General features: G+C 33.9%; 2 protein-coding genes across 2 annotated transcripts; both read left to right on the plus strand.

The window, feature by feature from the left end:
• The first annotated feature begins 273 nt into the window (after nt 1–273).
• On the plus strand, nt 274–9492 carry LOC135843924 (pancreas transcription factor 1 subunit alpha-like). Its single transcript, XM_065361976.1, has 4 exons — nt 274–429; nt 913–1163; nt 1251–1589; nt 5784–9492. The coding sequence occupies exons 2-4, from the start codon at nt 932–934 to the stop codon at nt 5960–5962; spliced, it is 750 nt and encodes a 249-aa protein (XP_065218048.1). The 5' UTR covers nt 274–429; nt 913–931; the 3' UTR covers nt 5963–9492.
• A 3430-nt stretch (nt 9493–12922) lies between these two features.
• Nucleotides 12923–21974, plus strand: LOC135844918 (uncharacterized). Its single transcript, XM_065363312.1, has 2 exons — nt 12923–13271; nt 17022–21974. The coding sequence occupies exon 2, from the start codon at nt 17036–17038 to the stop codon at nt 18893–18895; it is 1860 nt and encodes a 619-aa protein (XP_065219384.1). The 5' UTR covers nt 12923–13271; nt 17022–17035; the 3' UTR covers nt 18896–21974.
• Nucleotides 21975–22002: the final 28 nt, after the last annotated feature.

The following is a 22002-nucleotide window of genomic DNA, read 5'->3' on the forward strand; positions in this document are numbered from 1 at the left end:
AGGGAAAAAACCGAACTTTTACCCACGATTTTCAAAAAAGCGAAAAAATTGAATCGATACCTACCTATACTTGCATGAAGAAAACTTCATGAAAATCACTCAGATCGTTGAATTTCCATCCCTATTATCTATTTAATGCTCATTTTCCTTTCACTAAAAGCTGGGCGTTGAACAAATTTCATTGGTTACTTGTTAAGGGTAGCGTTGTAACAGCACCGCCCTTATTTACTCTTCATGATTCTCTCTGAAAAAAAAAGTGATAACGGTACATGACCCTTTTACCCTTATCATCACTATCAGTATGGTTAAATGCGCGCACGTGTATAAATCAGTAGTTTGGCCATCGTTAAGTACTCGACAATTCGTAAAAAATAAATTCAATTGCGTATGAATTTTTCATAGTATCAAGTGGTGTAACGTTGTAATATGGTAAGTTGTGATTTTCTGTTTTTTTTTCTTAATTTTTAGCCTATAATTTTCAATTGGTGGGTTAGGTTTAGCACAAAAGATAATTATTTTACCTAATTATAATGCTAATAATTGAGTAGGTACTTTTAATATTGATACTTCATCGATGGTTTTTTACACGAGAGAGATCATTTGGACTTACAAATTGAAGAAACTTTAATTTTTTTTAAAGTGTAAGCAGTAAGAGGTGTTCTCATTTTTTTTTCAACACAGAACCATCGATTTTTTAACTTTATAGGTACCTAAATGTTGTTTTTTTAATTTGCATTTTTTTTGAAAAAAAATACTTACCTAGTTACTGCAGTACCTAGATGCTTATTAGATTAGAATAGAAATTAAGATGGTCAAGTAGGTATCTAGATATTTAAGTACGAAAATTCCATCCAAGATTCCATAAAAATACACGATCCTTATGTTGAAATAAAATTCGTATTCTTTTCAAAGATAGAGCCCATTTGGAAAAATGTTTGAAACGGACGTCTTTGGATTTGAAGCAATGAACAGAAGATTCATGTACGAATTTTCTTCTTCAACTGCACTAAACGGTTTCATGTTAGGGGGCAACATCGGCGATCAAAACGTAACAACCGATTCGCTATTTTACGACGACAGTTTCGAAGACGCAGACGAAGACGATGGGTCTATTTCTGATTGTTCTACCAACTACAGCTATGGAAGTGATCCAGAAATAACTGGTGGGTTTTCACTTACCTCTTACCTATACAATTCCATTAATACCTACCTTCATCTTCTTGCAACTCACCCGATGATTCCCTTTTCAGGAAATGGTAAATTCAAAAGACATTGCCGCAAAAGCAAATGCCCTCAGCAGCAAATTCAGCAACGTCAAGCGGCCAATATGCGCGAAAGACGTCGTATGCAAAGTATAAACGATGCATTTGAAGGGCTCAGAGCTCACATACCTACTCTACCTTATGAAAAAAGATTATCCAAAGTAGATACGTTGAAATTAGCCATAGGATACATCAATTTTCTCAGCGAACTTTTAAAATCTGATAAAAACTCGTGTAATCCGGATGGATCCATCAAGATGCCTACCGTTAATGGAAGAATTTACAAACAGACACCTAAAGAAGAACCTAGGAAAATTATTGTCAGAGGTGAGTACCTACTTTGTTTCTATTATTTTTATCTACTGTGTAGCATCGTTTTGTAATTAGAAATTTCCTGGTATGAGGCATGAAGTAATTTTCTGCAAAGTAGACCAACTTACATACCTACTTATTCACGTATAGCCAGGTGTTAATTCTCTCACCCTCCGTGAACCCTCTTCTTTGATTAGGTCTATATATTATTTTGAAATGTGCAATTGAAAAATACTACTACTGTTTGTATGTGTAGTATATCTATGGTGTATGATTAATGAGTCTCATCCTTCGGTACCTACCTTAATGATGGAGAAAATTAAAAATACTTCGTAGGTGGATGTACGAGTGTAAATAAATTGTTTTATTCGAATTTCATACGTAGACAAGGGGCATATTGGTGGTGATAAAATGAGGTAGGTTGGTTTATTTTATTCAAAGTATAAAAATTCAATTAGAGTTTAGTACCAGGCACCAAAGATCCCTGAATTTCGATAGGTATAGGTGACAATTTAATTCTACCAAAAGTTCGATGTTCTTAATTGATTAGGACTGTGGAATCGCGAATCAGAATTTCAGCCAAATCGAAGGTGTTTCAAAAAAACTCAAGAATTCAAATTTTTTTAAGGTCCCAAACTTCTCAAAAAATTGTTATTCCTACAAAATTTCTAAAAATGAACAACAAAAATCTGTAATAAATTAATGCATTTTCAAAATTGATGGTGAACTAAAACAAAAAATTGATTGAAAAAGTTCCATTTAAAAATTGAAATAAAATTTGAAAAACCCGCTAATTTAATTTCTGTTCCTTTTTTAAGCTTAATCTGAATCAATATTAAAAATTTGATTTTTTGAAAACTTTTAGCGCCTTCAAATTAATGGAAATCAAAACTTCCATTAAAAAAAATTGGTGTTCAAAAAAAAAGTATTTTCAGACTTTCTCCAAAAAAAAAAAAAGTTGAATCTTTATAAACTTACCACAGGAAGAAGTCCAGATATACACTCCTTCGATTTGAATGGGATCATGATTCAGTCACCAAGAAACTTCAGTTGCCCAAATTGATTTCAGATGAATTTTTAAAAATCCTGAAATTGACCCATTTTAGTGACTCATGCTTTAAAAAAAAAAACATTAAAAATTTATTCATTTCAACAAAAATGATTACATTTACTAAATTTCACCATTTTGGGCCATTCTGGAGTCTCCAGCAAGATTTCTGATTTCTTCGGAAGACGCAGAAATTAATTTAGGCAGCTGAAAATCGAATTGTGGCTTATTCTTGACCTGCTTGAAGATTTTCTCCATATTTCAGCCGCTTTACAGACGAATATTTCCAGCGCTTCTTTGATCAGCATTTACGAGGAAAAAATTCCAAATAGGTATAAAAAAAACACACTCCAGATGTTCACCTAAAAATTGACCAAAATGCAGATAAACTCACCGAATAGGTCAAAAATAAGGCACAACTGGATTTTTAACTACCCAAATTAATCCCCTCCCCTCTCATCTGGAAAAATTTAAAAATTATGGAAAAATTGAAAAAAAAACGCACAGGGAGGCTCCAAAATAGTATATTGAAACAGTGAAATTTGAATCGTGATAGTTACGTTGAATAAATAAAATTGAAAAAAGCATAAATTGTCGAAAATGGTCAATTGGTATATTTAAAAATTCGTCAAAAATTCGTCAAAAATTCGTCAAAAATCGACAAATTCATTTGAGGAGCTGAAAATTTGGTTAGGGGTTTCAAACCACGTTCTTTCCAAAAATCGCAGTATACCGTTTAAATCGAAGGTGGACACCTCGTCAAGAGGTTTCTTTATTAGGTACCTACTTGTCAGTATTCTTGAAAAGTCAACAATGACTCGTCACAACTCATTTTTCATTTTTTTGGGAATATTTTTACCATGTTCAATTTGGTCATTAACATATTTAAGAGGAGAGGATTCAGAGAGGAAGGAAGAGGGATTTGAATACAACTGAACTAATATCCAAACTCAGCATCTTCAAATTACGAATAATTAGGTAGCATCTCTACCTATACTTACATTACTTTATATTTGGAATATTTTGAAATTTGGATCAAAACTGAAGGCTCTGAACCCTCTTCTCCCTTCCTCACACACAGTGGCGTAGCCAGGATTTTCTCAAGGAGGGGGCAAACCCAGATTTTTAGGCATAAAAAATCGAAATGAGGGGTAATTTTCTGGAAATCTATTGTAATGTGTGGTGATTTCATGAAAATGAAGGCTAAATTACTGCTCGAGCGAAGCGAGAGCGAAAATTTTCGAAAAAAATGGGTCCAAACAACGAAAAAACGTCCATTTTTGCATGTTTTCTTTCAAATTTTCGCTCTCAAGGGGGAGCATGGCCCCCTTCGCCCCCCCTTGGCTACGCCACTGCTCACACATTCCAGGTGTATTGAGGTACCAGTACCACATTTTGAAAATTATTCAGTTAAAAATAGGGCAAAGAAGAACTTAAAAAGTTGAGCTTTCACTTTAAAAAAAATATATCATTGTAATTTTAAGAAATATTCAAGCCAAAAAACGATCTTTTCACCCGAAAAAACACTTTTTTTTAACTTCTCGAAACAAAGCTTCTGACCTTGCTTCACTCATGGTCTGTTTGCTTTTTATTTTCAAAATTGAAATTTTCAAAAACTCATCATTAAATTCTAAAGTTTTGGATCAAAAGAAATAAACAAATTTTTAAAACATTGTTTTTTACCTCTCGAAATCCGAATTTTTGAAAGCTTTTGCCCTTGCTTCGGCCGAGCCAATTCATATAGGTATCTAAATTTAAAAAATCATTGCTTGAAACTTCCATAAATTCAAAAAGGAAAATAACAATTTTTTAAAGAAGGAGCTTTACTCGTCATTTTATTCGGCAAAAGTCGTAATTTTTCTTATAACAATCGACAAATTTTCAGCCACCCCCCCCTCCTTCCAGTTTTTTCTTGTCAAGTTGCCTTATTTTCGCGAAATTTGATGAAAAAGCAAAACAAATTTAACTGTACAACTCGCATTCAAGTATCAGAACTTGGAAAAAACGGTGGGGGGATTGAAATTTGGAGGGTCCCATTTAGTGCATCGGCCAGGAGCCCCCAGCCAACTCCTACTTAAAAATGATTTATTTTTGTAACTAAGGAATAAAGATAGTTCGTTTATTTTTTTTAAGGTGTAAAATTTGTCACGTTTAACAATTTTTTTTTCAAATTTTTCAAAATTTTAAAAGATGCGACGAGTAATCAAAAATCCAAAAATAAATACCTACCTATCTGCATTTAAAATTTTGGTTACAGGAGTTTTAAAATATTTTTTTCTGATCTAGCTTAGTCTCATTCAAATCGAAGTGTGCCAAAAATAAGATTTTTAAAAATAAATGAACATTTTTGCTTCTAACATTTCTTTAGGTAGGCACCTTCCTATATTAAAAATTACTATTTTCAAAATATCAAAACTGATGGAAATTTATTATCGTGAACAATTCGCTCCCTGATACTGCACCAACATATAGTATAACTATACTGAAAAATTTGCATAAAAACGTAAAATGACAAGTCATTGGTATGACAACCTTATATACAACACTTACATCATCACACCTCATACATCACAATACGTTCATTAAACTCTTCGACCTGTTTTTAATCGACATCCACACGAAAACTAAAACATAAAGATGAATTAGGTTTACTCAAATTTGAACCAAGGGTCAGAGCTGAAATGCAGCTGTGTGTAAGTTGATAGACCGTGACGCCAGTTCAACCCCTAAATTTAAAAATAAATGCGTTTGTTCAACCGCATTCGGGGGTGCAGAGTTTACCTAATAACCGCGACAACAATATAATGTACAAATCATTAATGGACTCCCTTACGCTATTAAACCTCACACGTAGTTTCTAGTGTATATCGTTTCGGTACCCTGGGTTAAATGAAGTGTGCCAAATTACCCAATAATTTTTACACAATACTTTCGTACTTGCATGATGGAGATGTAGTACTTGTACCATTGTAAGCCTACATGTAGAATTTTTTTTTGCAAATTTGCATCGAAACGAATATTGTAGGCCTGTATAATGTTATCTAAACGTAGGTGAATTGGTACATTGACACGTGATACTAGCTTCACCGCTGATCAGGTGTAACTGTAGATACCTAGGTAAAAAAAAATACAAGTTCGAATATGTTTTTAATTGTCCACAGGTGCTTATGGGTCTCCCTATGCGATACATTCTTTGTCGTGGTCACGCAATAAGGAAAATGTTGGAAATGGAGTGATGCACGCCAAAGTGTGGACACCTGAAACACCATCAGATGTGTCGCTTAATCATTCTCCTAATTATTCTGTAGATAGTCGTAGCAGTAGTTCGCAGTTTGAATAGATTACCTAATACCTACCGAATTGATCGCGAGTATTCGAAACGTCCATTTTAATTCCATGCAATTCTGCATAATGTATGTTTTGTGAAATGTCGATGAAAATGCCGAGCCTTTGAATAGGTACGTACCTTTCTACCTATAATACTTACGTAAGTATAGGTACTGTTGGCATTTTGTAGAGCTATAGGAACATGCATGTAGCTGTATGATGGAACGAGACAGATTCATCAAGATTTCTTGTAGGTACCTATGTTTTTTTTTCAATCAGAATTTTTTGTAACGATGTTTTTAAGAATATTTTATGATTAAACTATACGTAGAATTTTTCAAATAGGCAAACATCCTTCTATTTCTTTTCTAAAAAGGATATTTGAATGCTCGAAATAGAATTTGAAATTATTTATTTTGAAACGTACCTTCTAAAAAAAAATAACCTAAACCTACAAATTATAAATTACCTGCACTTGTGATTTCTCAAGCATTCACTTGTCTTAGCTTACCAAAAAATCAATCGATTCAAGGTGACATTTTACCCCAATTTTAACATGTTCAATAAGGCGGATCGGTGAAAATACAAGCGGAAAGATTTTTATCAAATGCAGTGGAGATCTTTATTTTGAGTTGAAAGATACTTGAGAAAAATTGTAGCTTCAAAGGTGCTCCTGTAGAAGAAATTTGAGGTATCAAAGAGAGGGGAATATTTTTGAATGGAAATCCTATTTTTTCGCTCCAGCCCCCCCACCCCACCCACCTAACCCGTTTTGGGAAAAATTGCCCAATTTCATGACATATGCATTTGAGATTCTATGTCGATTCAGACCATTGTAATCAAAATCCAAGACCACTTTTAAGGTTTTACCAACTTACTAAGTGGTTGAAAATTTGCAAGTCGCTTGTTTTTGGGTAAATTTGTGTTTTGAAAATTTCTTGATCTCAAAAATATTACTCATATAGTCATATTAATGATGACAAAACGTAAAAAGATATCATTTCTGAAACTGAGAGAATATTTTCTTAAATTTTTTGAAATACAATAGTGCCAATTTTTTGCTCACTGTTGCCAATTTCAAAAAAAATGAGAAAGACAGCTAAAAAAATTATAGGTAAAAGTATAAAATTTTTTCGAATTCTTGAAATTGACAATATAATGACCGAGAATTGCCACCACTGAATTCCAGAATATTTTCCCAATTGCAGAAATGGTATCTTCCATTCTTTTGGCATAATTCACGCTAATAATATTCGAGAAGAAATATTTTCAAAACACGATTTACCCAATAAGCGATTGGTAAATTTTTAGCCACTCACTATATTCAGTAGAACCCTAAAAGTGGTCTTGAATTTTGATGAGAATGTCTATATGATCGACTCAGAACCTCAAATCTTCTACCTTTTGTAATAGGTCCATTTTTTCGAAAAATAGGTTGGGTGGGGGCTTGAGCGAAAAAACCACGATTCTCTCGAAAATACTCGCCATTCTCAAAGGCCCATATCTCTTCTCTAAAGATAAATTGAAAGCTGAAATATTTTCTAGGTGACTGTTTTTTTTTCAAAATTGGGGTTCTCACTGAATTTAATAGTCAAAAATCTTCCGACATTTCCAACGTTTTTTTCGCGATACGTTTGATTTTTTTTACATTTCAGCAAAATGATTGAAACATTTCCAATTTTTATTTCTGGTTCTTTTTTAATTTTAAAAACAGTCGATGAATTGAAAAAAAAATACAAGAAAAATTCGATGGAGTGGAATTTTGAGAGAGAGGATGAATAGAAATTGGAGTTTTTGAGAAAAAAAAAATATATAATATTCAGAATGAAAATGATTTTTTGCTAAAATGTGCAAACTCAATTGACTTTCAGACTTAATTTCAACATTTAAGTATGTCAGGAAACGAAGTGAGTCCTATTTCCTCATGTCTTTTGTTACCAAATCATGCAAGTAAAAAATCGAATGGAAAAATAATAAAATTGAACCAACACGAAAATTTGTGTCACGACTTTTGCTAAATGGAAATTGGATTTTTTTATAAATAATGTTTTGTAGAAAGATAATATTTTTTTAAATGGGAGAAAATTTGAAAACAATAACGTCAGTTTGTGTGTTTTTTAGAATTAAACCTAAAAAAAATCATTTTTTCCAACTTTAACTTTCAACTTTTGAAATATTATTTCGCATTTACTTACTTCAGTTTTAAGACAAGTTAAACTGGATTTTAAAATGTTTGGGAATTTAATTTAAAAAACAAAATCATTGGAAAATTCCATTTCATTTGAGACTTTTTTCAAACCTAGATTAGATAATAGGCTACTTACCTAGGTAATTGAAATTGGATGTGTAATTGATTGGGTAGTTTGTACGAATAGATTCAATTTTCTGAATACTGATCTACCTACTCTAGAACACATTTTTGTGAATCCTGAACCAGTAATTACCTACCATTTTTCTGCCTGGTAACATTTTTGCCCCCCCCCACACCAAAAAAAACAGCGGATGAACTCTTTTTTGCACTTAATAGTCCTTAGACTATAGATGCGTTCTTTTTACACGGATTTTGGCAGATTTAGAATCCACGAGAATCCATTATAGTAAGTAGTAGGTTTTAAAAATGGATTTTGGATTTAGAAAAATAAGATTTTTAAGGTTTTGAAAGTTGGTGAATGGAATCTAAAAAGTGCTTAAAAAAGAGATTTTAAAACACGTCCAAAATCCTGATTCTCGAAAATCTGCCAAAATCTGTGTAAAAAAAAACACGTCTAATAACCTTTGTGTTATTTTTTCTGTCATGAATTTTTCAACTTTGGATATTCAAGCAGAGTCCTCTCTCCCTTGAATTTAAATCTGTCAGATTAAGGCAAGTTAAAAGTAGTAGTAGGTACCTACTTAATTTATATCACTTTTGATCTTTGAACGAAAATTACAATTAATTTCATACACATGGTTTTGTATACAATTTCGTTCTATTTCGTGCATCGAGATATGTTCTTCAATACAGTACTCTTTTTGATTACCTAATAGCTGCATAAATTTATATTCTTCAAATGTCAACTCGAAATTATTCTTTCAGGTGCCTAAAAATTATTAATCAGATAGCTAGTTTAACGTTTAGAATCTCATTTCTACGTCATATCTACATTTCAAAGACTCTTTATACAAATAGGCAACATATATTGTTGCAATATGTACCTATTTATTTATTTATTGTTTTGTAAAATAATTTATTTTTGGTTTTTGTATCTACCTTTTTTTTATCTTTAATTTTGCATCTAGTCTTATTTTTTAGAAAAAAGTTGTTACCGTTCAATTCTCATTTACCTATGATGTATTTAAATATTAATGACGTGCTCAGTATCAATGAATTTTTCAACGAAGGAATGTAAAATGTTCTTCTTGATGTATCAAATTTTTGGCCCATAAATGGCCATAAATATTTCGTCTATTGGTTCCATTTTATGGAATCCATCTTCTTTTTCTGTCCTGTTTATCATTTTATTTTTGCTTTTTAATTTTTTCCGTTTCTATTTGTAATTCTAAGGGCTTATTCAATGTTTGAATGCTTTCCTATGTTGCTTCATTACCTATTAAATTTTTTGAAAAACAATTTGTTTCATTTTATGGATTTTTCAACAGAAAAAAAAAACTGAAATAGTTAGAATAGATTTTCTCGAAGTAAATAGGTAGGTACCCAGGTATCTGTATATTTTATATTTATTTCAGTTTTTACACCAATTTAAAATGTATATATTCAAGCCAGCAAGGAAATAGAAGTTTTTAGTTACAAATGCACCAATCAATAAAAAATTACACCCTATTATCTTTCGACAAAAGAGGGCGGGAATTTGTCAGAAACGCGAAACGAGGGCAATACCATTCGGGCGTAAGTGTTGAAAAACATGCGCGGTATTTGTCTTGTGTACTCCGCTGCTAAACAGGTGTAGAATTTCCCAAAGGGACTGCGATCTCTGTGCAACACCGAAATGATTGATTTTTCTCAAGAAAAGCACCCAGAGCTCGACGTTGAACGTTTTGTCGTGAAAATTGCACTGTATAGGCCGTGTCGTCATTTGTAGTAATAATACGAGCAAAATGGCTGCAATTATTAGGCCTATTCTTGGTTTCTATGATGTAGAAAAATACTCTGGGGGTGTAAATTGAAAGCTATAAATGTGCTGAGGGTGAATTCTCGTTCGGTTCTATATGGTGAAGACCAATTTTTCGTACACCTATCGCTTATTGATTATTGACCAAAATTGTGAAATTTTTTTACCTCTCTGTGTTAGCTCGATGCTTGGGTAATTTTCCAACACGAATATATCGAACCCCTTAATAATTCGACTTCTGTGATTTTTCGTTAAAATAACAAAACGTGGCACACACACTTCGCAACGACACGTGACTATCACTTAGTCGCACGTGTCACCATTTAGTGTAAACAGGTAGCGAACAAAATTAAGTGTTATGTAACGTATGTCACACTTGTTTATAAACCACTTATCAACAATGTTGTTTTAAAAATTAGCATATTGCGTTCCCATCTCACACATACCATATACAGCGAATCATCAGCATCGAGACAGCTGATTCTTTTCCTGTTATCTGTCCTATTGTAAATAAACGCAAAAGCTGTGGCCTGTGTGCGAATGACGTTTACCTTCCTATATACCTACTCGAATACTTTCTGTCTTTGGTTTAGCTAAAATGGCGAATTTTTTGTGCGATTTAAAAACCTCCCTCCCTCGAGGATTGAAAATCTTGTAAACAATTGACTTCTGTTGCGTTGAAAATTAGCTATATCTTGATTAGGTACATCTCAATACATCGCTGCCTGATTCTAGTTCGAGGGATAGCTGAATAGGGACAGGGAAATATTTACTACGAAGCCCTAATACCACAATAATGTTATCTTAATCGCTGATCTATGGAGTTGAAGCGAATGTAGAGATTTTGTACAATGGTAAGGTGAATACTGCGGTCGATTGGATTAAAACTAGGCCTATATTATGTTTTCGATGATTCGGTAGTATGATTAGAATTGCGTATCATCTGCTCTCATGCTCTGACGTAAGACTATACACATATCACCTGTCTTGACAGTTAGTTAATCGAGTTAAAATGAACAAATATTTAAATTTTTCATCAGGTAGGTAGGTAGGTAGGTAGGTAGGTAGGTAGTAGGTACTTGGATACTTACTTCAATAGTCCTTATATACTCGTAGATGAAACTCGAACCAGGTAATCGATAAAATAAGTTGATAAGTAGGTATCCATTAATTCCATTATTATACGTAGGATTAAAAATTTACAGATACGTAGACATTTAGCTACTATTAAATTTTTATGATAATAGGTACCTATTGAATTACCCACGTATTTAATCAACTATTTTTGAAGACTTTTGTTGGAACTTTCAAACATGGGTAGGTATACGTTTTTCATTCAAAGTAAGTTCACTGTTTTGACTTACTTATCCAAGATTTAGAATAAAACAGGTACCTAGGCTTAGTATGAGTGTGTTTTTTGTATTTGTGCATTTTTTTTGGCATAAAATACCGAGGAGCTTATTTGAGAAGTCTTCAAAAAAATTTTCAATAGGCTCTGTAATTTTTGTTCAAAATACCTATACTCAAAAACAATGTTAGAAGAAAAACCAATCAAAACCCAAAAAATTTAGGATTATGTTCTGCAATTTTGTTGTTCTGTTCCATGATCTTGTAGGAAGCTTAATTTCTTTCAAAAATCAATTAAAACAGAAAAAATGAAAAACTCGTCAACTTTTTTTTTCAACAACTTCAAGTTGCACTTTAATTTTGCTTGAAATATCTTATTAAAAACAAAACAAAGTCTTTCTGGAAAAAGCTAACTGTACTCTTTAGTTTTTCTACGAGTACAAGAAAACCTATCAACTTTTAAAAATGTCTAATGCAGAGAAATTAAGGTCTTGTAAAAAAAAAAAATAATAATTTACCTACTCCTTGAATATTAAACATTTTCAAATACATTCAGGTTACGTCTCAAGTCACGTGACACTACTTGAAATGAAAATCCCACAAATCATGACCTAATTTTGTGCTTGAAATTCTTCAAAATTGCCCATAAAGCATTTTTCTCCAAATATTTGGATACCTATCTCGCAAATTTTCAACCAGTTTTCATAGGCGGTCTGACCATTTTTCAAAATTCGAAAGACCATGTCTCAATTTTGCGCTCTAAATTTTTCACAATTGCTCTAGAAACCTTTTTTTCTATAGGTAATATTTATTCGAATTTATCGCAAATTTTATAGCCATTTTGATTGGTCGCATATGACCCTTTTTCAAAATCCTAAACAAGTTGGACTTGAAGTTTTCAGGTGTCCCTTTCCTCCCCCATTTGGCATTTGTGAAAATCCAAAATGTGTATTGTTCGCCTGTTCGGCCTCAATTTAGACCCATAACTGGAGAATGCTGGCTGAATTTCTTACGCCGCAAATAATTCGGCCAAATTGGTCGTTAGAAGTGTTTTTCATCATGTTGCTGTTGGACGAAACAGAAACAGAGAAAAGGAATTCTGGGAAATTTGCAGCAACGACTGCAGTATCAGCTTATCTTATCTAGTACTTTCTCGTAAGTCGTACTCATAGATATGAACCCTTAAACAGGATCGGCCACTTACATTCAAAAAGTACAGGAAAAAGTGAAGCAAAAAAATCAACTAATCCCAAATCGAGTTGACCACGTGTTTTCCGGGAGGTGAAGGCTCTGAAGCTCTGATTGATCAGTTGCCGGGAGGTGAAAACTCTGATTGGTCGAATTTCTCCGGAGGTGAAGAATTTTTGCTTCACCCGCTTCCGATCCAGTTTAGGGTTCATATCTATGGTCGTACTGGAACCGAACCGAACCGAACCGAACCGCTGTTGAGGATTGTTGACGCCATGACGTCATAGTCTTCCTTCACATGGTCGATAGGGAATTATTCTTGATAAAAAAGATTAAGAATCAGTGCCCATCTATAGTTTGAACTTTGAAATCACTCACATTCACATCATGTCACATTCGCAGTCAATCAGTCATAGTGCTACTACTGGCTAGTGCTCCAGTGCAAATATGTACGTTATTAATCACATATCTCGTGTATCTTGTTAACTAGTTCTGTTGGTGATTGACGTATTTTCATTGTGGTATTTTTAAATCTTAAATCGGTGCATTTTAAATAAGTACAGACCTTTGTAGTAGGTACTTATCGTGTTCCGTGACTCCGTGTTGTTCCGATCTTATAAGTGGTTTGATATTTTCCTTTAAAATCGCCATCGTTAGTGCTCAGTGTTGGGTGCTGAGGTATGTACAAATATACGTAGTTATTAAAGTTATTAAGTATTTATATGTATTCTGTATGCATTAGAGTGTCCCGAAAAACGTGGCCAAGATTTGACGTAGGTATTTCTTTTAGAAACACTGAACACTGAAAATACTTTCATGTCAGTGTCACGAACAGGGCTGTAAGGGGTAATTTTAAGTTGGCAAATTGCAGCGGTATTTTACCGAAAGTTTATTACCGTAATTTACCAAAAAGCTTTTGCGTTGAATTATTCATCATAAAACTTGAAAGTTGAAACAATAAGTAGAAGTACATCATCTCAATAGCTGAAGAAAATTGACGTCAAAATTTACAAAGAATATGCTAGGTACCTACCTAAAATAAGTGAGGAGCTGAAAATCAAAACTCACATTTCGTCGCTGACATACTAATTCCACGTAAGTCCAAAAAGTGAAATTTTTCAGGAGACACAAAAAACTGTTTAAAACGTTCATTTTATAAAAATTCCAGCAACTTTTCAATTTTATGTTTTATGGCAATACCTGGATGGTATTCGTCACACATATCATTACTTCAACATCAGTTAATTCAATTTTATTTAATGAAATGTGGACATACGAGGTTTTCTTGTAACAAAAACCTCGTATGTCCATGGTAATTCATGGCAAAAACCTCGTAAGTCCAGAGGACTTACGAGGTTTTTGTCCTAAAAACTTTGGACATACGAGGTTTTGTTTATTTGAAATTTTAAAACGGTCCGGTAGGAGCGCTTGTGGGTTGTTTGGACTTACGAGGTTTTTTCCATTCGATTCCTCGTGTTTTTTCCTATAAGAATATACAAAAAAGTGATTTTCGGTAAAAGCTGGACTTACGAGGAATTAGTATGTCAACGACGATTTGCCAAAAAAAAAAAAATACCGTTTTATGGCAAATTTGGATGTACCGTTTTACATTCTAAGTATAATGTGACATATGCGGTTTTTTTTGGATCAAAGTCATTTTGGTGTGAAATTCACTTTCAAAACCAAAGTTTCGATGAAAACTTAGTTTTGTTTGCAAAATTCCACAGGGAAAAGTTTGATAACAAGCTGACTTTTGGTAGACGGGGTTTTTTTGATACGCTGAACACGAATTTGGGGTGTCCAGGTGAATCCGGTGTATGCTTCCCCCTTTTTTGTGGACCTTAAGCCCCCAAATTTGTTTTTATGCGTTCAGGTCCGAAAAATGCAATTTTATGCAAAATGCTTCTCATTGATTTCGTTTTACTATTCCACGTCGAATGAAGAGTCAGCGAAGTTTCCCACCCCAAAGGGGGTGGACCTATGGTCACTCAAAGTAGGGGTGCACAGTGGACTGTGAGCACCCTCAAAACGGGTGTAATTCAAAAACATACAATGAACCCTAAAAAAATGGTACAATGGTATCCTCCCTTATGTTTTTTGGGTTGCAGAATACGAATTTGACAATATTTTTTTTGTAGGGGTGGGGGATGAGGGGGTAAGGGGGGCGAGAAATTCAAAATTTGACTATAATGATGTGTGATATGTCGAAATGTATGTTTTTGAGGGTGTAGATCACGAATTTGACAATATTTTTTTCGTAGGGGGTCAATGGTGGGGGCTGAGGGGTGAAAATGGTTAAAAATTCAAAATTTGACTATAATGATGTTGTGTGATATGTCGAAATGTATGTTTTCGTGGTTGTAGATCACGAATTTGACAATATTTTTTTCGTAAGGGTTAATGGTGGGGGATGAAGGGGGTGAAAAATTCAAAATTTGACCATAATGATGTGTGATATGTCGAAATGTATGTTTTTGAGGGTGTAGATCACGAATTTGACAATATTTTTTTCGTATGGGTGAATTGTGGGGGATGAAAGATGTCATTTGCCATTTTTGCCCCCGAATGCCCCGGCGACCACAACAGTCAATTATAGTGAAAAATCATGGTGAATTTTGTTTAAATGTTACAAATATTTTCTTACCGGGACTTTGACGACTCCCCAACATAAAATTCTTCATCCCCCACCCTTCACCCTTCCTTAACCTTCGAAAACGTACATTTTGACATATCACACATCATTATGGTCAAATTTTGAATTTTTCACCGTTTTCACCCCCTTCATCCCCCACAATTCATCCCTACGAAAAAAATATTGTCAAATTCGTGATCTACACCCTCAAAAACATACATTTCGACATATCACACATCATTATAGTTAAATTTTGAATTTCTCGCCCCCCTCACCCCCTCATCCCCACCCCTACAAAAAAAATATTGTCAAATTCGTATTCTGCGACCCAAAAAACAGAAAATTGCATATTTTCGGACTTAAACGCAAAAAAACAAATTTGGGGGCTTAAGGTCCACAAAAAAGGGGGAAGCGTACACCGGATTCACCTGGACACTCCAAATTCGTGTTCAGCGTATCAAAAAACCCCCGAGTACCAAAATTCAGCTTGTTATCAAACTTTTCCCTATCGTCGTAATTAAAACAGTGAAAAAAAATTTGATCGCAAATCTTGGAGTCAAAACTCACATTTGCCATTTTTTGTCTGGATATTAAAGCAGAAGGGAGCTAGGTGAAAATCAGCCAACACACGGAATCGTGTGCTAGTAGCGCTATCTAATGATTCATTTTGGTATTATAAGTTTTTTCAACTGGCAACACTACTAACTCAGTTTTTCGCGTTTTTCTCAAAATCGTTTATGGTGGCAAATGTGAGTTTTGATTCTCAGCTCCTCAAGTACATTATACACTTTGACGTCAAAATTAAACATGAAAATACTTATGTACTTATGTATCTTTAAAATCATCACAAAATTTCCAGAAATTTCATCATAATTGGCAAAAATCAGAAAAAATAATTGCATGCATGTTGCGATAACAAGTTGAAAATTGCATTAAAATTTCCAAATTTAGTAAATTTTTGGCAATTTTAAATGATTTTAATGCTTGCTTTTCAGTTTTATACAAATTTTCTCAATATTTCGTCACTTTTTGGTAATTTTCAATGACTTCGATGCTTTTGAAGTGTTGTCACCTAATTTGATTTTTAACTTTTTCGTACATGTTTTCAAGCAGAACGTTACTTAACACGGTTTTACTCTAAACACGCTGATGTCAGCGTTTTTACGTAAAACGGCGGCGTGATCGTCTCAAGGCTCGAGCTCAGCATAAGCCATTTCCTTCCCATTTATCCGTTTATTTTTTTTTCTCAGAATGGAATTCGACTCGAGACTCGAGTCGAATGATGCGATTTCCATCGCCACATTTGTAGATACCTACATTAAAATTTCACTCATGTTTGATACCGCCGCCGTATTTTAATATCGAGTAGTAGGTAAATTACCTCAATTCAACAGCCCTGTTCACGAAACACTGCTAAAATCCTGAGCCAAATTCAATCTCAAAAGTGATCCAATTTAGGGTCCAAAATTTTTCAAAACTGCTTGAAAAACATTTTCGTTGAAATATTTGGTTTCCCACAAAATGTTTACCCATTGCACCCGGAGGTTTCCTCAGTGATGTCAGCTCTCAAGGCATACAGTAATTCTGTTTGTTTTTACCTACTATAGAAATTTTTATAATTTGCACGAATGTCTTCGTCTTGTATAAAATCAACCCCTATCCAAATTTTAACATCTCATAGTCACTCTGGAGTCTCCAGGGTGATTTTCAATTTCTCCAGAAGGCGAGGAAATGTGCATGCACATCGCCTGTTGGCTGTTTTTCTCTTGTAAACAATTCGATTAACACGTTTTCAGGTTCAAGACTTCAAATGAAAGTTGGACAACGCCATCGTCAAGGCCTAGAAATGACTGAAGCAACGCCAAAAGTATGTGTTGGTGTATATGATATTATTCATCCTAGTCCACCTTCTCTAAAAAACTTGTCAGTAATGGCAATTAATGTCGAATTATTGCGTGATAAAGTGAATCAATATCGCACGAGTCTGCAATTATTGGAAGAATTCAGAGTAAACGGTCGATTGGGAATAGAAAATACCCGGATAAAAAGTATACTTCTACCTTCCACGATATATGAGACGATCGACAATTTTTTTAGAAAATTTTCGAGTTCAGTCGACTTTTGGATAGATGAACATTATAAACGAGTATTCCATTGTTACCGTCACCAGAACTATATTTTACAATGTTTCGATGATTTTGTATGCGACCATGACGGCTCTGTTCATTACGCTAGGACAGCCGAACGCATGATGCGTTGTGTAGGATTCAATTCGGAGATAAAGTTTAAAATTGCCTGTTTGTATTTCTTCGAAGAGGATATCAGACTAATCTGGCCGAGTGTATCAAGACATTTGAGCGTGGAATTGATAAATTTTTACGAATCCCCACAACTGTATTACTGGATTTGCCGTCTAAGGAATGAATTAAACAAAATACCAACCAGGTGGGATGAAATTGTTGATGAAAGAATGTTTAAGGAGTCCATGCCTTATAATAGGCCTTCAGTGGAATATTTTTGGTATAAGATACCTCTCGAAAAACAAATGCTGAATACTGGTTACCTTCACGAGATGAATCTTCTTAGATTTATTTTACCAAAACTGAATGAACGGCAGCTCTATGAATTCGCAAATTTTACGGCTCGCGGAGGATTTTATGCGATGTTCCTTCATTTTTATTCACGTGAAGGGGTGACCATTTTAAGAACTTGGCAGTACATCAAAAACCTTATGAATGAACGTGCTTTTAAACTTCTTATCGTTAATTTGATAGAATTGGCTGGATACAATTGTGATTTTTGGATTGAATTATGGAACGATACTCCGCTCACTCTCACACAATCGGTGATTCGACTCATTTCATCCGAGAGTAAATGGTTGGATGATATGAAATTGAGTATCACCCTTGGTGGTGTTACAAATAATCTGATACACGGAAAGTTCCTACATCATATTCTTCAAGCTGCATCTGTCGTAGAAAGAAATTCATTCTGGCATAACTGCTGGGAAACTTTGATTGAAGCTCTTCGAACAAAAGATTTGCAACGAATAATGCAACTGTGCTTTGAAAACGAAGATGATATTACCCAGTTTAAACAAAACGTCATGGTTAATAGTCCAGTTGCTCTTCGAGTCTGCGTTTTACTATTGGAAGGAGCGAATTTCGACGAATTGAATGCCTTGGTGAGTTTTTTTCATCTCGAATCGCAAATAGAGACGCATTTTAAGCAACAAATATTGCAGTCAGCTTTTCACGATGAAGTTCTTAAATTCAGTCGACAGATTTTCTATTCAACCAAGAAATTTTATGACTTTGTTAAGGATATTTCCGCCGAGTTTAAAATTAATCTGCTCGTGTCGTCGCCTTCATTTTTGAAGCGTTTATCAATCTTTATTTGCGGTGGAGGTGGTATTTCTTTGAAAACGCTCACTGAATTTGTTGATACCTTTATTTCAACGGAAGTCTCGGAAGAAGATTTTACACTCATCAAAACAAAATTAATCCAATCCTTGAAAGATTATATAACTCTTGTTGTAACAACAGTAAGCGACCATGATGATTTATTTCGTATGCCTAAGTTCAACTCCATTTTATTATGGTGTTTGGGAACTAATGAGGCAGTTCAAGAATTCAAATTAACCTGTGTTTTTGGTTTATCTAGAATCTGAAAACTTATGTCATAGAATTCGTTACATTTAAAAAACAATTCAAGTTGGTGTACGTTAGGTGTTTGTTTTATTGTTATTTTCTGTCAATTCTTTATTCTTTAATAAAGTATAGGTACCTACCCAATGTACTCGTAATATAAATAGGTAAGCGTATCCTGAGTGGATTAGTAGATATTTGTTATGATTTATGATTATTCTTGTTGGCTGTATTTTTCATTAAAAATAGGATTCTTATCGTCATAATACGCTTGCGAATAAAATTACGCAAATACTAGTAGTCCGGCATATGACAATAGGAGTAATTGCACCCCCCGCCGATCCAACGGGACAACTTTTTTCTTAAAGGGGACATCCTAAGGAACATTTTAAAGCAAACTTGCCCAAAAAAAAGTTGGCCTTACTTACAAAATGGCCGCCATTTTGATTGACAGGTCAGCCGAAATCGTAGATTTTGCGTTTCAACATAGGACTTGCATGAAAATTTTCAAACTTTACAAAGGTAGATCGAAAGATCATTCAACAATTTATCACCTGTCAAAATTTCAAGTGCTAAAGTACGTTTTTTGATTTTTGGCGAATTTTTGAAAATCGAATTTAGGCCAAAAATGAGGGAAAAAATCAAAATTTTACCAAATTGACCAAGAAAGCTGAAATTTGGGATATACCCTATTTTCGACATGACAAATCGATTGGAAACAGTTTCAACCCGTTTTGAACAGTTCTGGAGCCTCCAGCAGATTTTTGAAATTCGAAATTCCCACAAAATTCCATAAAATTTAAGTTGTTACTTGTTAAGCTGAAATTTATTCTAAAAACTAATTTCAATACGCTACGAAGTACTGCAGGTGAATTTCAAGTCGTTTTGGAGCCTCCAGCAACTTTTCGAGAATTTGTAAAGCCTCCAGCATGTTTTTGAAATTTTAAATTTTCAAAAAATTTCATCAAATGGAGATGGAAAGCTGAAATTTACCCTACACTCCAATTTTAACACCCTCCGAAGACGACTTCAGGTAGGTTCAAGTCATTTTAGAGCCTCCAGCGACTTTTTTGAAAATTACTGGAGCCTCCAGCAGATTTTTGAAACTTTAAATTTCCCCAAAATTTCATCAAATGGAGATGGAAAGCTGAAATTTACTCTACACTCCAATTTTAACACCCTCTGAAGACGAATTCAGGTGGGTTCAAGTCATTTTAGAGCCTCCAGCGACTTTTTGAAATTTACTGGAGTCTTTAGTAGATGTTTGAAACTTGAAATTTCCCCAACGTTAATTTATCAAAATGGAGTTGGCAAGCTGAAATTTACTTCGCAGACTACATGGTGGTTTCAAATGGGTTTGAAGCTTCCAGCTACTTTTAGAAAATTTCAATTTTCCAAAAAAACGTCATACAAACCTTTCAAAAAGTCGCTGGAGGCTCCAAAATGACTTGAAATCTATCAGCAGTCAACTTCGTAGCGTATTGAAACTAGTTTGCAGAATGCATTTCGACTCTCCATCTCAGTTTGATGAAATTTTGGGGAAATTTAAAGTTTCAAAAATCTTTTGGACGCTCCAGTTATTTTCAAAAAAGTCGCTGGAGGCTCTAAAATGACTTGAACCCTCCTGAAGTCGTCTTCAGAGAGTGTTAAAACTGGAGCGTAGAGTAAATTTCAGCTTTCCATCTCCATTTGATGAAATTTTGTGTGAAAATTTAAAGTTGCAAACATCTGCTGGAGGCTTCAGGAATTTTCAAAAAGTTTCTGGAGGCTCCAAAACGACTTGAAATTCACCTGCAGTACTTCGTAACGTATTGAAATTAGTTTTTAGAATAAATTTCAGCTTTACAACTTCAATTTGATAAAATTTTGTGGGAATTTCGAGTTCTAAAAATCTGCTGGAGGCTCCAGAACTGCTCAAAACGGGTTGAAACCGTTTCCAATCGATTTGGCATGTCGAAAATAGGGTATATCCCAAATTTCAGATTTCATGGTCAATTTGGTAAAATTTTGATTTTTTCCCTTCATTTTTGGCCTAAATTCGGTTTTTAAAAATTCGCCAAAAATCGAAAAACGCACTTTAGCACTTGAAATTTTGACAGGTGATAAATTTTTGCATGATCATTCGATCTACCTTTGTAAAGTTTGAAAAATTTCGTGCAAGTCCTATTTTGAAAGGCAAAATCTACAATTTCGGCTGACCTGTCAATCAAAATGGCCGCCATTTTGTAAGTAAGGCCAACTTTTTTTTGGGCAAGTTTGCTTTAAAATGTTCCTTAGGATGTCCCCTTTAAGAAAAAAGTTGTCCCGGAGGATCGGCCGGAGGATCGGCCGGAGGGGAGGGGGGGGGGTGCAATTACTCCTATTGTCATATGCCGGACGATAGTATTTATGAAAATAGTGAAAAAAATTGCTCATGCTATCGCATATTTTGAAAAAACTCTGAAATTATGATACTTGGCTTAAATGTTGAATTGCAAACATTTCGAATTTAAATCAACCCAAATTTTTGAAAAAATTTTCAAAAAAATGCTACAATTATTTCTGGAATATTGTAGAGATGAATTTTGCTCGATTTTTAATTTAATTTTATCATCTATGATTTTTAATTCGATTTTCGCACCTTTTCAAGAAATTGTTTGTATTTTGGAGAACAATACCTTATGTATTTTTTAAATATTTTTTACAGTACTTTTTTATTTTATTTTAATTATTATTATTATTACAATTATTGTAAAAGGTTTGTAGCAATAAGTATTCAAATATTTTTCGTCCGAGTTTTTATATGTTCATTTCGGGTATTTCTATCTAATAGTTTTAAGAGATTCGAACGTTCATTCATGACAATATCAGCTGTTTTCAATAATTTTCACGATATTTTTTTGGTGTGTATTACTTTGAGCTATGGTGAGTGATTTCCGTCGAATTTGCACATTTTTTTCTCGCTGATTTTAGTAATGAAAGATAATTTATTATGTAATGTAACCTAATGCTTTGTGAATTTTTTATTATACTATGATAATTTCTTATCGTTTTTCCATACTAATCTACGAATTTCAATGACATGTCAACGATTTTTGTATCAATTATACCTTTTTTTTGAAGCATGAAGCGTAGTATTATTGTGGTACCT

Source organism: Planococcus citri, chromosome 4, assembly GCF_950023065.1.
Source record: "Planococcus citri chromosome 4, ihPlaCitr1.1, whole genome shotgun sequence".
In the NCBI taxonomy this organism is placed as follows: domain Eukaryota; kingdom Metazoa; phylum Arthropoda; class Insecta; order Hemiptera; family Pseudococcidae; genus Planococcus; species Planococcus citri.

Bases quoted from the DNA above. Each gene is read 5' to 3' on its own strand.
- LOC135843924 (XM_065361976.1), top strand. From the start codon at position 932: ATGTTTGAAACGGACGTCTTTGGATTTGAAGCAATGAACAGAAGATTC. The intron at 1,164-1,250 runs GTGGGTTTTCAC...TTCCCTTTTCAG, and splicing joins AAGTGATCCAGAAATAACTG to GAAATGGTAAATTCAAAAGA. The intron at 1,590-5,783 runs GTGAGTACCTAC...AATTGTCCACAG, and splicing joins TAGGAAAATTATTGTCAGAG to GTGCTTATGGGTCTCCCTAT.
- LOC135844918 (XM_065363312.1), top strand. From the start codon at position 17,036: ATGAAAGTTGGACAACGCCATCGTCAAGGCCTAGAAATGACTGAAGCA.